Source organism: Pneumocystis jirovecii (assembly GCF_001477535.1).
Source record: "Pneumocystis jirovecii RU7 chromosome Unknown supercont1.2, whole genome shotgun sequence".
Taxonomy (NCBI): Eukaryota; Fungi; Ascomycota; class Pneumocystomycetes; order Pneumocystales; family Pneumocystaceae; genus Pneumocystis; species Pneumocystis jirovecii.
In genome coordinates, this window is record NW_017264776.1 from 280,543 (window position 1) to 292,817 (window position 12,275).

Sequence of the window (12,275 nt, forward strand, 5' to 3'; positions counted from 1 at the left end):
TAGTCATTCTTAAGTTTTTAGTATTAAACTCTTGGTATGTTTGCCTCATTTAATTGCAATTTATATTCTGATTAAGGACTGTGAGAATTTTGTTTTCATATACTAATCTTTAATAATGATTATATTAATTTTATAAATAATTCAAAAATTTGAAATTGGTATTAAATTGTATTTCGAAAGTTAATATTATACCCCAATTCTATATACAGATGCACCTTGGTTTCGTAATTGAATAGTTTCTCGGCGCTCCATTATATACAATGCTTTTTGAAGTGCATGTAATGAGTATCCTTTCTATCAAATATTTTAGAATAATATAAAAAATTATTGTCTTACTCCATTCACAAATTCTTTTGTAAGAGTGGCATATGATGTACTCCATCCAATTGGTAATCTTTTTCTCAATTCAGATTCAATTTTATGAATTTCTTCAACTAATTCATGTCTTGTAGCTTGACCTTGTCCTACTGCATCCATGGTAGACGCCATAAACAACCTTATAGCTTCGTCTACGTGTTCTTCTGTTGCAACAACACTTAGACGAATTTTTGCTAAAGCTTCTGATATCCTAATTATTGATTCTAATTGACGTATAGTAATAGGAATACTAGATCTCTCATTGCTATTTTGTTCAACTTGATGAACTTGTTTTCTAATAGCTACAAAATGACTAGAAAGTTTCTCTGCTGCTTCAGGAGTTAATCTTGGAGCACATTTACTAACAAAAAGTTAAAAATATAAACTTAGAAAATGTTGTTTACTTTCTACAATAACTAATATATTTTTTCATTTTTTCTATGCTTATTTCTTTTATTGATGAAGTATCTTTTAATGTTTTATTCATATGAATATTCATTACATGTGCTGCAATTGTCTAAAATTGATTAAAATATTAAAAAATCAAAACAAAAATAAACCTTATCTTTAACTTCATTATGTTCATCTTTTACAATAAATATCATATCAAATCGTGATAAAATTGTTGTTTGAAAATCAATATTATCACCAGGACTTTTTATATCATCATATCTCCCAAATACAGGATTTGCGGCGGCCAAAACACTAGTTCTTGAATTAAGAATAGTTGTAATTCCTGCTTTCGCAATAGATATAGTTTGTTGTTCCATAGCTTCATGAATTGCAACACGATCTTCGTCTCTCATTTTATCAAATTCATCAATACAAACAACCCCTCCATCAGCTAATACCATTGCGCCACCTTCAAGGTAAAATTCTCGCGATGTAGTATCACGTTGAATAGATGCAGTAAGACCTGCTGCGCTAGATCCTTTTCCTGATGTATAAACAGCAATTGGTGATACCTTTTCTACAAATTTAAGTAACTGTGATTTAGCTGTTCCTGGATCTCCTAGTAGTAAAATATTAATATCTCCTCTTAGCCTCATTCCATCAGGAAGTATTTTTTTAGAACCTCCAAATAAAAGACAACATATAGCTTTTTTTATATCTATGCTAATATTAATTTAAAAAAAAAAAACTAAAATATTACCTGTGTTTCCATAAATTGATGACCCAATACTACTTGCAAATATCTCATATAGATTTGGATTCCGAGAGAGTTTAAGAAATTCATCTTCTTCTTTTTCTGTAAATATAACCGTTTTTTCGGAATTTCCAGGCATTTCTACTTGTAACCCGACTACTCTGACATATGGATTACGAATAGCAACTGCTCCACTAGTCTTAAATGACTTATTTTGGTAAATTGAATATATCCCAATAACAGTACATCTGCTTCCAGGGGTTACTTTATTTGTAAGGTACCGATCAACATTTAACAGTATATGGCGTGGAAGTTCACCAACTGGTACCATATTTGGAGCTTCTTGAAATTTAAGAACTTGTTGATCAATAAATGAGCATTTTTCATGAATAATAATATAAGGATCTAAAGAACATTCTTTTTTTTCACCTGGAGTTGTTGGACTATCACAAGTTCTTGGTAATTGAATATTAGTAAATCCTCCGCCTACACTAATAATTTTTATATTACGACAATTCCGACACATAATATGAAGTTTTGTGGCTTTTGATGATAAAGTTGATGCACCAATAACAATTCCTGGAATTCGAACTAATTTTGATATATAATTTGCCTAAATTATTATAAATATTGAATAAATATAGTAAGAAAAAAACATTAAGATCCCGAATCAATGTATAATTTGCATCATACTCTAGTGTTATTTGGCAATCTGGAAATTCTTTCTTAGAATCTGATCCTGGATAAACAAGTTGTCTTGCACAGTCTTTAATCGCTAATTCAAACTAAAACAAAGATTAATAAAAACTTGTAATAATTTGAAAAGAAAAACTAACAAGAGGAAGCATATCTGCAGGTTCATTTGTTAGTTTATGTGCCAATTCTTCATTAAAGCTTATAAGATGTGAAATATTTACGTTTAAATAATTTTGTTTTACTAAAATATTTTCTCGTAATTGATCTCTGAATTTATATAAGGAAAAAGAAATTATTTTTCATTTTTTACCTATAAATATAAGAATTATCAAGTATGAATTCTTGAATAAAATCTTTAAACTGTTTCTCAAGTTCTTTAGGTGCATCTGTTTGTACTTCTCCAGGGAGAACACTAGTTGAATAAACAAACGATTGATCCCATCCAATACCAGACATAATGAGTAAATATTATATATTTAGTTTAATTCAATCTCTTAATTTATATTTTTCTATAGTTGCTTAATTTTGATATATATCTAATCAAGAAAAGGTTTATTAAAACTATAAAAAAAAATATATATAAGAACTTATTTTATTTTTCCTTATTAATTCTTTGAAAAATAGTAAAATTGACTTTTTTATATGAATTTTATAGATTTCTTCTTTATTTAAATATTCTGAATGTTAAATTTATGATCGAATCTAACGTCTGAAACTTAACATTTAGAATTAGATAAAAAATTGTCTTTTATTAAATATTATTTTTAATAAAAAGAAATGGAATAAAAAGATTTAGTAAATTATTAGTTTTATATTCTTTTAAACTTTGAAAATTAATGAAAAAACAAGAAAGTTCTGATTTTTTTTTTTCAGAAAGAAGTAAGATTTAAATAAACAAATAATTGATTAATTTCTTAATTAATATATACTAGTTTTTGATATTTACTCTGTTTTTAATGATCCTTACGAGAAACAGTATTTGAAAAAGTCTATAATAAAGGATATTCCTTCTGTTTTATTAACACATATTCCAAAATATGAAATTTCGGATTTTCACCAGTATTTATCAGAAATTTCCTCAGAATATGGTCGCTATTCTTTAAGTAAGAAAAATAAGGATATTAGTAATTTTTGTGAGCCTGAGATGGATACTTCAAAGTTAGGTTTTAATGAACATAATGTATATTCATCGACGTGTTCTTCTATATCTTTTAATGAATCTTCTAAGTCTTTAAGCTCTAAAAAAGAAAGTTTTCCTTACGTTTCTTTGGATAAAATACCAGAATCTATAGAAAGCTCTTTGTCTTCTGTTCCTTCAGTTTATTTTAAATCTAACTTTGAACTTGAAAATTCAAGAATATTTGACTTAGTTACAGATAATTCTACAATCTTTGCTCAAAATCCTATTTCAGGAGAATGTAAAACTTTCTTAAATAATACTATTTTACAAGAAAAGTTATCATGGTATTTGGATATTGTTGAAGTTCATTTAATAAAAGAAATAAATAATGCAAGTACTTCATTTTTTACAATTATAGATTATTTGCAGGATTTATATAAAGAATCTTCTACTTGTGTTGCTAGAATAAAAGAATTGAGGAATAAATTAGTTAATAATAATAATGCTTTAGTGGAACCTAGATTAAAAATTATGGAGATTATGAAAAAAAAGGAAAATTTAGCTAAATTGAGTCATGTTTTTAAACATATTTATGATATTTTGCTTGAATTATCAGAAGTTCGTAATTTAATCAAGAAAAAAGAGTATATTTCTGCTTTGGATACAATAAACAAGATTAATGAAGAGATGAAACAAAATTTTGATGACTCTGAAGATATACCTTTATCAAAAATTTCTGCTCTCTCATCTGTTGTGAAAGAATTAAAAAATTTGACTGAAGATATTAAAAATAAACTATCGTTAGAATTTGCAAATTTATTAATAGAAGATCATAAGCAAATTATTGCATCTGTTTCTTCAGAAGTTATTTCAAAATTTTATTCAGATTCTCTAAAAACAAATGAAGTTAAAACTATTAACTCAAATTATATTAATTTAGATCAAGATTTTCAAGAAAAAATAAAAGTAATAATTGTAGGGATTTATATGACAGATTCTGTTGAAAATTCCTTAGAATATTATTATGGTATAATTTTAAAAGAAGTTAAAAATATTATAATACAAGTAAATTATTTTAGATTTTTTAAATTATTATTAATTATCATTAGAATCTTTTACTTCAGGTTGATAATAGCCCTATCAATATAGACGAATTATTGAATCCAATGACTAAAGAATATTCTATTTTAGCTAATTCATTAAAAGAAATGACACCTGAGGATTTTCTTCAAATGATTGGCATGATTTATGCTAGAATATATTTATTCATAGAAAGATTGTCAATTTACCAAAAAACGATTTTAGATATCACATTAAATTTAATTAATAAATTCAATTTTGCTAATAAATTAACATCAATGACATCTATAGATATTACTGATATTTTAGTAACTGTAGTTGATGTTGTTCAAGTCGAAATAGTAAAAGTCTTAAATATTAGAGCTCCTCAGAATACTAAGCTTTTAGGAAACGATATTTTTCGTTTTTTTGTTTTACATAATCGTTTTTTGTCTCAATGTGAAATTTTAACTGGAAAGTTTGGAGAATTGCTTCAAAAAACTGTTTTGTCTCATGTATTGAAACCCTATATTCATATAATTAAGTTTAATTATATTTAGATTAAAGAATCAATTAATAACTATCATTCTGAAAAGATGTCTTTAGAAGTATCAATTCTTGATAAAGATCAATGGATTCCAGAAAAAGAAATTACTGAGGATTTTCAGAATGTAGTTAATTGTATTATAGACTCTGCTGTTCTTGATCCAATATCATGGAAAAAAGATTTTTTGTTTAATAAGATTGAAAACTTAAAATCTGATGTTAATTTTACTGATACAGCTGGAAAAAATTTGAAATCATTTATTACTATTAAAGATGAGAATTATTTTGTTACTACATCATTAATATCTTTGTTTTTAATTGTAGAAGATTATGCAAAGATTTTAATATTGATTCCCCCTCTTGCTTATGATATAAGTAATAATTTATTGGAAATTTTAGAGGTAAAATTAATTTTGAATTGTTTTTTTTAATATAAATAGTTATATAATTTCAAAGTTTATCAATTAATTTTAGGTGCAGGTGCAACAAAAACTTCAGGATTTAAAACTATAACAGCAAAACATTTAGCATTAGCTTCACATTCAATATCTCTAATTATTTGTTTGATTCCATACATTCTTGAATTTATGAAAAGACATTTGGGAACTATTAATCTTTCTGAATTTGATCAATTAGTAAAAGTAAATAAAATCTTCTATATTGACTTAAAAAGTTAATATTATAGGCTTATAAAGAACATCAAGAGCAAATACACTTAAAATTTATTTCTATTATATCTGATAGATTGGATATACTTATTAATTCGCCCTCATGTGGATTAAAAACGCTTGATTGGTCAAAAGAATTACCTAAAGCTGAAGATGGTAGTCCGAAACCGCATTCTTACATAGAATCCCTTGTAAGGGATACTCTAACTCTTTATAAAGTTTTAAAAAAATATTTAAAACAAGATATTACACAGGTTGTTTCTTTTTTTTTATTGAAAATTAATAATAAATTATAGAATATTATCTCTGAAATATTAAACATTTATGTAATTGTATTGTCAAAGGAGTTTAGCAATCTTTCTTTAGAAATAGAAAATTTAAAAAGTCACGTTTTATTGGATCTTAGATACCTTGCTGATAATTTACGTATACTTGGAAATATAGGAGAAGAAGCTGGATATAAAATTATTAAAAATGTAGAATCTATGTTTGAAAAAAGTCAGAAATGAAAGCATATGAATAAAAAGTATATAGGATAAAACAATAGGTGATATATTACAATGAGAAAGTTTTTCTGAATATTTAATAACCATAGTATCCATGCACAATTATAGATATACTTGGAGTCAAATTTGATTGAGAAAAAATAGATTGTTTAAAAGAAAGTTATACAAGTTCCTCTTTCAAAGAAATACCAAGTTCTTCTCTCAAGGACTTAAATTCATCCAAATACTGTTGGTACTGTTCTAAAGAAATAGATTAGATAACAGCCTATTCTTTTTCGCATCTACCTTTATTTTCAACCTTTTGTTTAATTCCTTCAAATATTCTGACTGCCGTAGGAAAGTCATTTACTCTTCTGGCTGCTCGTAAGGCTTGTTCAATAACAGATGGCATAGGAACAAAGTCATATGCAAATGCATTATTAAGACCACGTTGAAGCTATTATTTTTAGCATCAAGAGTTCTACTTGCGTTCGTCTGGGCACTACCTCAAAAAGATCATCAACATTTTGGAAAAACTTTTCGTATCTATAACCACATATTTATCAACAAAAAGTTATTTTTTCCATTTTCTATATTTTACTTTTCATTAAAAGATTCAAAATTATCATTTTCATGAGAATGTGACATTCTTATTTGACTTATAATATTTGGATTTGTTTTTGCCCTGGAAAATTTTATTGTGAGGCTATTTAATGTCTGTTTTTTTCCATTTAAAAACGTCCTTATGAAAAACATAATGATCTTTCAGAAAAAATAGCAAAAAACTTAAATATCTTAGTAAACTACTTTATATTTTTTATTTTTAATTATAGAGTCTTACGCACGGATGTCCCTGAATAAATGACTTGATAAAAAAATCACGACTATTAATATATAGGAAATTTCCTTTAAATTTTTTGATTGTTTTAAATCTATATAGATTTTTTAGAGCTAAAAACTTATTAAATTTATATTTCTTGTGCAAATTATTGCTCTGATTTTAATTTTTTTCTGCTTTTTTAATGCTATTTTGTTATTATTTTACTTTTTTAAAACTATTTAGAAACTATTTAATTTATTCTTTATATTCTCTTATTTAGTTTTGTGCATTTTTATTTAATATCTATAAGATAGCTTTTCTTTCGTGTTGGGGGAATAAATATCTGCTATCGACCTTTAAAAAAAAAAAAAGCAAAAAATAGTGCAGTAAAGTTGCTTAAAAGCTCAATTAGAACTATTTTTTAGCTTCTACGTAATAGATTTATTAATATTTCTCTTTTGAACGGGACTTTTGACCAGTGTTTTGGGCTAAATATTGATAAAAGAGTTTAGAAGAGTCGTATTGATCTTCAATGCTGTCAGTAGAACGTCCCTTTGGTATTTATCTATGGTAAACTGTCCTTTACCTGTATATAATACGTGTTGATTCTTTCTAGGCCTATATTTGCTAAAATATGGGAAAAATGTATGGGATATCCAGTGAATCGATTTGTTTTTGTTCCCGGAAAAACGTTTCTTTCTTCGTGGACAGAAGTTATTAGTCTAATTGTGCTATATTACGTTATTATATTTCTTGGACAGTTAATTATGAAACCGTTTTCACCAAAAAGATTGAATACGATTTCCCGGATATATAACTTATTTTTAAGCATTTTATCTGGATGTTTCTTTTTGCTTCTTTTTGAGCAAATGTTTCCTGTTGTATGGAAAAATGGATTGTATTATTCAATTTGTGATGCTAGATCATGGTCACAGCCTACTGTTACAATTTATTATGTGCGTATTTCTGTTTTTTGTATAATATAGATGCTTATTATATTTTAGTTGAATTATTTAATTAAATATATTGAGTTAATGGACACAGTATTTTTATTCTTGAAGAAAAAACCTTTACAATTTGTATAACATCTTTATATAAAATGATTGTTAATTCGCATCTAGCTTCATTGTTATCATCATGGGGCTACCATTTTTTTGTGCTTTTCACAATTAATTGGTCAAACTCCAGTGGTTTGTTTATTTTTATATGTATAATATTTAATTAACATTATTTAGTCATATATTCCAATTTTTTTAAATTTGGGGGTTCATGTAGTTATGTATTATTATTATTTTTTGTGCGCATGTGGTGTTAAAGTATGGTGGAAAAAATGTGTAACTCTCATTCAAATTATTCAATTTATTTTTGACCTTTTGTTTGTCTATTTTGCAACATATACGTAAATTTTTTATATAATTTTATTATTCCTACTAATTTATAAAATAGATATTTTGTATACAATTACTTTCCTTATTTGCCGAATCCTGGGGATTGTGCTGGTAAAGAATTTGCTGCTTTAACTGGATGTTTTTTATTGTCCTCATATCTCGTTTTATTTATTGGTTTTTATGCTGCAACATATAAATCTAAAGCTTCTGCGGTAAATAAGAATTTAAACAATAAGAATGTTCGTTTTAATAATAAATTTGATGATGCTGACTTTAAACATTTAAATACCAAATCAGCAAAATCTACCAGTATAAATAACATAGGAATGACAACACGGTCTAGAAAGATATGATATGTATGTATATTATATCTAAGATTTTTTTAATATTTTAGAAAACAAGCGTATTAATATTAGTGTTTTCATCTCTCGTATTTTGAGTTTAATATAGGTTGTTTATATGGTTTATTTATTTAATTAAAACTATATATTTTTAAATAATGATTTAATTGGTTTTTGATTTTTAAAAAAAATGCTTAGCATTTTATTTCTTTATATTTCATCTTTTTTGTTTCGACGTTCTTTTTTTGCCTTTAAACATGTTTTATAATGAAAATAAGACAAGAAATACTTGAATTGTTAGAAGGATTAATAGCAAATATTACTGGAATAAAAGTTGGTTTTTAATTTTTTTAAATAAACCAAAATAATTTCTTTTTAGAATGAAAATAATATGTTTTATGACCTTCGTGATAAAATAGTTAAAATGATTAAAGAGTCATCTTTTATGATGGTTAATCAATTTGAAATCAAAAGATCATGTTATGGGTATTTTTTTAGTTTCTGCTTTTATTTAGTTGAAAAAAATAAGTTTGGTTGAGAAATTTGATATTCTTTCGAAAGAAAATCACAGTACAATGCTCGAAAACTTATTTGACGAACTTTTTAAGGATGAGAATGTATTTCTTTGCTATATACCTTATTTTATATATTTATGTTTTAGAATGGTTTAATAATTGACATGCTTGCATTAATTTTAAATCTTTCGGATAATCCTTTAGAAAAAAAACTGGAAATTTATCAAGAACAAGCAGAAAAACATGTTGAAATACTACCTGTAAATGAAATTGATGATTTTCATTATACAGGTGAACACTGGAAAATGATTGACTCACTTAATGAACAAGATGATGATAATGATGAAAATGACGATAATAATAGTGAAAATGATGAAAATTGCGATAATGGTGATGACATTGTTTCTGAATCGTTTACAAGAGAGAAACGGGATGTAATATTTTCTGTTTTTACTTCTCAATAGTGGTTTTTATAATATTTATATAGACAAAAGATATTGTTAAAGTATTACCAGTGGAATTTTTTCCCATTAATATGCAAGAACTTGATTCTATCGAAAAAGTTCAATACTGGAGATCTATTTCGTGTCAAAATGATGTTAAGCGTATTGTATATCAGCTTAATTATAATTCAGGTTTTAAAATATTTAATTTCATTGTATTTTTTAAAGTTTTTAAGATGTATCGACTCTTCTTACTGAAACAAATGTTGTGCGTGAAATTATTTTCATGATTCAAGGAAACGAAACTGTTTTGTTTTTAAAAAATGGTGACGATATTAAAGTATTATTGTTATTTTAATATCTTTTATTGATATTTTTAGATTAATGAAAATTTTTTTATATCTCAAATATCACATACAATGTTTTTAAGTTTTTTGGAATGGTTTTTAGAAAGAGGAAGATTAGTTAATAAAATTCGTAGTTTTATATCCAATCCTTTTAAAAATTATTTAGAAAATGTTTTTGTTTGTTCTGTAGAAGATTTACTTGGGTCTTTGGATTCTACTCTAGCTTATTATCAATCATTTTCTGGTGATTCAGGTAAGATATTGAATAAAAAATGTATTTTATCTTTAATAAATATTAGAACATATTAGAATATTAACCATATTATCTCTTCAAAACATTTTAGATAGAATTTTAGATCCTTATATTGTTTTATCTGATATTATTTCAAAAATAGATTCTACAACTTTCAAAACTAATATTTGTAATTTTTTAAATATGCTATTTGATAAGGCTAAGTTTTATTATTCTATATTTGACAAACAAACATTTCTATTAATAACGATTTTACGATCTGCTTTATTAGAGGCTTATTTAAGACCATTGGAACTTTGGTTTTCTTGTGGAGAGCTACCTGATATTCAAGGATTTTTTATTACTAAGTCTACATTGAAATCTGATGATCTACTGTTACTTTCTGAGTACCAATTGAGCTTAAATAATGATGGTACGTTACTTATTCCAGATGTATTAAAGAGAATTTCCCAAAAATCTTTACTTATTGGAAAATTGAAAAAACTCTTGGCATCTATATTTTCCGAATCGAAAATAACTTTTTTTGATACTAATAAAAGTATTTTTCAAAAACTCAAGTCTGATTATGACGCTCGGTTGGTCCTTTTTTCTGCAAAAATGCATGACATTTTTCATTTAAATTCATCGTCTTCTAAAACTTCTGAAATTTTAAATGAATCCTTTGAACATGATTATCTAACATATATTTTTAATTGGGTTGATCAGAATTATTATACTTCTATGAAAAATGTTCTTCATGGATTATTTTATAATGCCGAAATAGAAAAGCATCTAAATGCAATATTTGAAATTTATTGTTTGTATAATAGTAACTACATAATTAACTTTATAAATTCTGTTTTTGAAAAGGTAAAATTGTTAAATTAATTTGATAATTTTTTAATTTTTAAGATGGATCATCAGAAAATATGGTGTGATAAGTATATTTTGCAAGATCTGATTCAGATTTCTATGAAGAATTCTACTATTGATTTAGATCTTATTACTATAAAAATACAAAACTTTGAAAATGACAATATATCCAATTTTTATATTTATTATAAATTACCATTGTCACTTACTTCAATTATTAGCTCGTCTTCACGGTCTGCATATTATAAAATTTTCAATTTTGTCTTTCAATTACTTAAAAGTAGGCACGATGTAAAAAAATATATATATTTATTTAGTACAAAATCATCTATGGAAAGAAATTCGATATTAATTTATCGTAACTTATCTCAAATAAAGTTGTATTTCAATTGGTTAATAAACATATTAATAAGTTATTTTTTTGATATTGTATGTATATATCTCTTTTATATATTAATATTAATTATAAGATAGATTATTAAAACGCATGTAGAAACTCTACAAAAAAGTATTAAAAATGCTATAAATTTAAATGAAATAATTAATATTCATAATTCATTTATTAATTCCATTTTAACACATTGTTTTTTGAATCTTCGGGTAAACGTTTTGATATTATATCTTTTACTAATTTTATTAGTTTAAACAAATACATGATTCAATAATGGAAATTTTTATGTATGTAAAATCTGTTTCGGAATTAATAATATCATTTCAAAAAAAAGAAATTAAAACACCTTTGTATTTATATTTAACATCAGATGAAGATATGAGTTCTGATTTAGAGATTGATGTTAATAGAAAAGAAAGTGATAAACAATTAAAAAATGAAGAAACTTTTTTAAAAGATCTTATAGATATTCAGAAAAAAACATGCTCTGTTTTAAAATTTATTCTATCTGAACTTCAAGAATTACCTCAGGAATTTACTACTGTATACATAGAAATTTTAATGGAGAATCTTGAATATGGTGTATTAGATATTGAATCATGACTTTTTTATAGAAATGTTATATTTTATTGTTTTAGCAAATGTATTAAATAACTGTTTTTATAATCTATTAATTATGGAATACTATTATGATACATTAAAAGCTTTTTATTAAATACATGTTTTAGATTAAAAATATTTTAAAGAAATAATTCTGAATAAATTTAAGAATTTATTAAATAATTTTATTTATTTGTAATTTTTTTAATACATCTATCTCAATGTTATAAAATGTTAATAAATTAAA

At 24.8% G+C, this 12,275-nt stretch overlaps 5 protein-coding genes across 5 annotated transcripts; 3 read left to right on the forward strand and 2 right to left on the reverse strand.

The window, feature by feature from the left end:
• Window positions 1-186: 186 nt before the first annotated feature.
• Window positions 187-2,656, reverse strand: T551_00453 (MCM DNA helicase complex subunit MCM5; the record flags this gene model as incomplete). Its single annotated transcript, XM_018372719.1, has 8 exons — window positions 187-294; window positions 337-718; window positions 762-874; window positions 918-1,468; window positions 1,511-2,117; window positions 2,161-2,289; window positions 2,341-2,467; window positions 2,511-2,656. 8 exons carry the CDS (start codon window positions 2,654-2,656, stop codon window positions 187-189), a joined length of 2,163 nt encoding a protein of 720 aa, XP_018231055.1.
• A 380-nt stretch (window positions 2,657-3,036) lies between these two features.
• T551_00454 (uncharacterized protein) lies at window positions 3,037-6,102 on the forward strand (the record flags this gene model as incomplete). The annotated part of the gene is made up of 7 exons (XM_018372720.1): window positions 3,037-3,079; window positions 3,133-4,385; window positions 4,430-4,894; window positions 4,940-5,326; window positions 5,366-5,566; window positions 5,611-5,847; window positions 5,890-6,102. 7 exons carry the CDS (start codon window positions 3,037-3,039, stop codon window positions 6,100-6,102), a joined length of 2,799 nt encoding a protein of 932 aa, XP_018231056.1.
• A 157-nt stretch (window positions 6,103-6,259) lies between these two features.
• Window positions 6,260-6,726, reverse strand: T551_00455 (cytochrome c oxidase subunit 6, mitochondrial; the record flags this gene model as incomplete). The annotated part of the gene is made up of 4 exons (XM_018372721.1): window positions 6,260-6,339; window positions 6,385-6,535; window positions 6,585-6,624; window positions 6,680-6,726. 4 exons carry the CDS (start codon window positions 6,724-6,726, stop codon window positions 6,260-6,262), a joined length of 318 nt encoding a protein of 105 aa, XP_018231057.1.
• Window positions 6,727-7,430: 704 nt separating this feature from the next.
• T551_00456 (uncharacterized protein) lies at window positions 7,431-8,639 on the forward strand (the record flags this gene model as incomplete). Its single annotated transcript, XM_018372722.1, has 6 exons — window positions 7,431-7,468; window positions 7,515-7,854; window positions 7,903-7,977; window positions 8,020-8,088; window positions 8,134-8,297; window positions 8,345-8,639. The coding sequence occupies 6 exons, from the start codon at window positions 7,431-7,433 to the stop codon at window positions 8,637-8,639; spliced, it is 981 nt and encodes a 326-aa protein (XP_018231058.1).
• Window positions 8,640-8,894: 255 nt separating this feature from the next.
• T551_00457 (uncharacterized protein) lies at window positions 8,895-12,031 on the forward strand (the record flags this gene model as incomplete). The annotated part of the gene is made up of 12 exons (XM_018372723.1): window positions 8,895-8,960; window positions 9,007-9,113; window positions 9,157-9,244; window positions 9,289-9,576; window positions 9,630-9,777; window positions 9,822-9,925; window positions 9,966-10,185; window positions 10,232-11,034; window positions 11,077-11,270; window positions 11,355-11,466; window positions 11,512-11,637; window positions 11,678-12,031. The coding sequence occupies 12 exons, from the start codon at window positions 8,895-8,897 to the stop codon at window positions 12,029-12,031; spliced, it is 2,610 nt and encodes an 869-aa protein (XP_018231059.1).
• Between the last annotated feature and the right edge of the window lie 244 nt (window positions 12,032-12,275).